This window comes from Pygoscelis adeliae, unplaced genomic scaffold, assembly GCF_000699105.1.
Source record: "Pygoscelis adeliae isolate BGI_AS28 unplaced genomic scaffold, ASM69910v1 Scaffold262, whole genome shotgun sequence".
NCBI lineage: Eukaryota > Metazoa > Chordata > Aves > Sphenisciformes > Spheniscidae > Pygoscelis > Pygoscelis adeliae.
This window is the reverse complement of record NW_008824184.1, coordinates 1,989,498-1,992,323: the sequence shown is the minus strand read 5'-3', so window position 1 is coordinate 1,992,323 and position 2,826 is coordinate 1,989,498. Positions and strand designations below refer to the sequence as shown.

The 2,826-nt window shown below is 59.4% G+C and overlaps 1 protein-coding gene across 1 annotated transcript in view; it reads left to right on the top strand.

The window, feature by feature from the left end:
• CUX2 (cut-like homeobox 2) overlaps window positions 1-2,826 on the top strand; it is a gene marked incomplete at its 5' end in the record, with an annotated part of 8,455 nt that overhangs the window by 1,347 nt on the left and 4,282 nt on the right. Inside the window, 3 exon segments of the mRNA XM_009334457.1 lie at window positions 11-309; window positions 1,307-1,408; window positions 2,325-2,826. Coding sequence (XP_009332732.1) covers window positions 11-309; window positions 1,307-1,408; window positions 2,325-2,826 — 903 coding nt within the window.

Below are 2,826 nucleotides of genomic sequence, written 5' to 3'. Positions count from 1 at the left end.
GCGCTGCCAGCCCCCCCAGGGAGCCGTCTGAGGGCAGCGCCGGCAGCTCTGCCGAGGAGGAGCAGCTGGACACGGCCGAAATCGCCTTCCAGGTGAAGGAGCAGCTGCTGAAGCACAACATCGGGCAGAGGGTCTTCGGGCATTACGTGCTGGGGCTGTCACAGGGCTCTGTCAGTGAGATCCTGGCCCGGCCCAAGCCCTGGCGCAAGCTGACGGTGAAGGGCAAGGAGCCGTTCATCAAGATGAAGCAGTTCCTCTCTGATGAGCAGAACGTGCTGGCCCTGAGGACTATCCAGGTGCGCCAGAGAGGTGAGTGGTTGGGGTGGCCTTGGCCGACGGGTCCTGCCCCGGGATGCTGCAAGCGGTGCCATGGGATCCCCTCCTGACGCACCCCGGCAGCATCCCGGGGTGCCCCGTGCCGCGGCGGGGATGCCCACCAGCCTGTGATGTGCCAGCGAGACAGGCAGTGATACCACACAGAGTCACCGGTGGCACTTGGGGATTGTCCCTGGCAGTCCCCCTGCTCGCTACGGGGTGGGATGGAGCCGGCCGCCGAGTGGGATGGAACCCCGGCAAATGATAGCGATTAACAACAACCCATCGTGGAAGCTGCATCCCTGGACGTGCTTTACTCATTTATTCTGACAAGTGCCATTTAATTATTCATTAGGCTGTTTCGTGGTGTATGAATCAATGTGCTCGGGAATATTTCGTTAAAATAATGAAGTCTTAATGCTGTGGGACCTCGGCGCGGTGTTGGCACCGCTGCAAAATGGTAACGCCCCACCGCCTGCACGCACAGCTCTGGGGACGGCGGCTCCTGGCCCCATCTCAGCGGTGGTAGCAGTGGTGGCTGGTCACTCATGTCCCTGCGGTGGCACAGGGATGGGGTGATGCTGGGTCCATGCATCTGCTGGCATTTCAACCCAGAGGGCTTTGATTTATCCCCTGGATCCGATTCAGCATTAACCCTTCGCCTGCAGGAGGGCACGGTGCCAGGGATGGGGGATGTGGTCCCCATGCTCATGTCTCCGCTCAGCACCCTGCGCGCCGGTGGGGAGCGGGTGCCCTTGGATGAGGTGAGGAAGGTGGCCGGGAGGTGCCATGCCGGAGGCAAGAGCTGGCAGCCAGGGCTACCGGGGCTCCCCGCGCTCTGGCTAGCGACTAATCGGGAGTGACGTTTGTCTTAAAACCAGCATCCCTAAAAATAACTGAACATGAGGAGCAGTAAATACTTCCTGACATACAAGCGGAGCTTGTAAAACCAGCACCGGTGACAAAGCTGTTATCCTGCCTCTTTGATCAGGTAGCATCACGCCACGGATCAGGACGCCAGAGACCGGCTCTGACGACGCCATCAAAAGCATCCTGGAGCAGGCGAAGAAGGAGATCGAGTCGCAGAAGGGAGGTAGGTGCTGGCATGTGGGTGGCCCTGGGGGCGACTGAGCCCCCCCCCCTTTGCTCCCTGGGGAGCAGCACCCAGAGGGATGCCAGTGGCTGGGTGCTGCGTGGCTGCGGGTCTCACAGCATGCTGAAGCACCCGCAAAACCGACAGCGTCCGGCGCAGGGGTCTCTGCTTCCCCTAGGAAACGTTAGCCGGCCCCTGCCAAGCCCAGCGCTTGCAGCATAGTCCTGGGCAGGGTGGCCCTGGGCTAACCCTGCGGCTGGCCGGGAGCCGGCACCCAGGATGGACCAGCCCTGGCAGGGCCAAAATGGGTTTTATTTGTCATTTCTCCTGCTGACATCCATAGAGATTTGGGGCATGGTGGAAAGAAATGCTGGTAAATACTATTAGGGACGGAAGACTCTCCATGCAGCGGCGTTTGTACCTGGGCTTTCGGAAACTTTGGATCTACCATTTCCTCCCTCCATGCCCCAAAACAGATGATTAAATGAGGATGCACAATCCATCTGGCACGAGGAATCATTAAAGCAGCTGCGCTCACAGTCAATTACAAGAAATGAAATACATTAAAACAGGTAGTCTGCTGAGAAAGCAGAATCCCAGAGAATTAAATTAGACAGGAACGGTGGAAAAACAGACAGGGAAAACAAACATGTTTGTCTATTGCCATCGCTGGTAACGGGATTTATTTTGCAGTCATCAAAAAAGAAGCTTGTTTAGAGCTGGGGGTGTCACAGCTTTTGCTTTGCGGGTGCTGCTGGTCCTTCTGATCTGCACTTGCGTGGGGCATCCACCTGATGGAGAGTGCTCCGAACCAGATTGGGCTAAAATCCCTTTTTTCCTGCATTTTGAATTATGGCTACGTGGTAAAACGATGTGTGCTGCACCTTGGAGTTCCTCTCACCCCTTTTCTTTGCAGGTGAACCCAAAATGCCATCAGCATCACAGGCGGTGGCCAACGGGGCGGGCGGCAGCAGCTCAGAGGACGCCATCAAGAGCATCCTGGAGCAGGCGCGGCGGGAGATGCAGGCGCAGCAGCAGGCGCTGCTGGAGATGGAATCGGGGGGCAGCGGGCGCCCCGGGGACACACCGCCCACTGAGCGCTCCACGCTGGCCACTGTCAACCAGAACATCGTCCCAACCTACGTCAAGCAGGAGGAGGGGAGCGGGGCCAGCCCCGGCCCCCCGCAGACACCCTTGGCTGTCCTCTCGCCTGCTGCCTCGGTCCAGAGCATCATCCGGAAGGTGAAGTCGGAGATCGGTGATGCCGGCTCCTACTTTGACCAGCACTGGGCATCGGAGCGGAGCCTGCTCAGCCGACCCTACACCTCCGTCTCGCCTTCGCTCTCCTCCTCCTCCTCGAGCTACTCCAGCATGGCCAACGGCCGGGGCTGGCCGCGGGGCGAGCCCAGCGAGGGCGG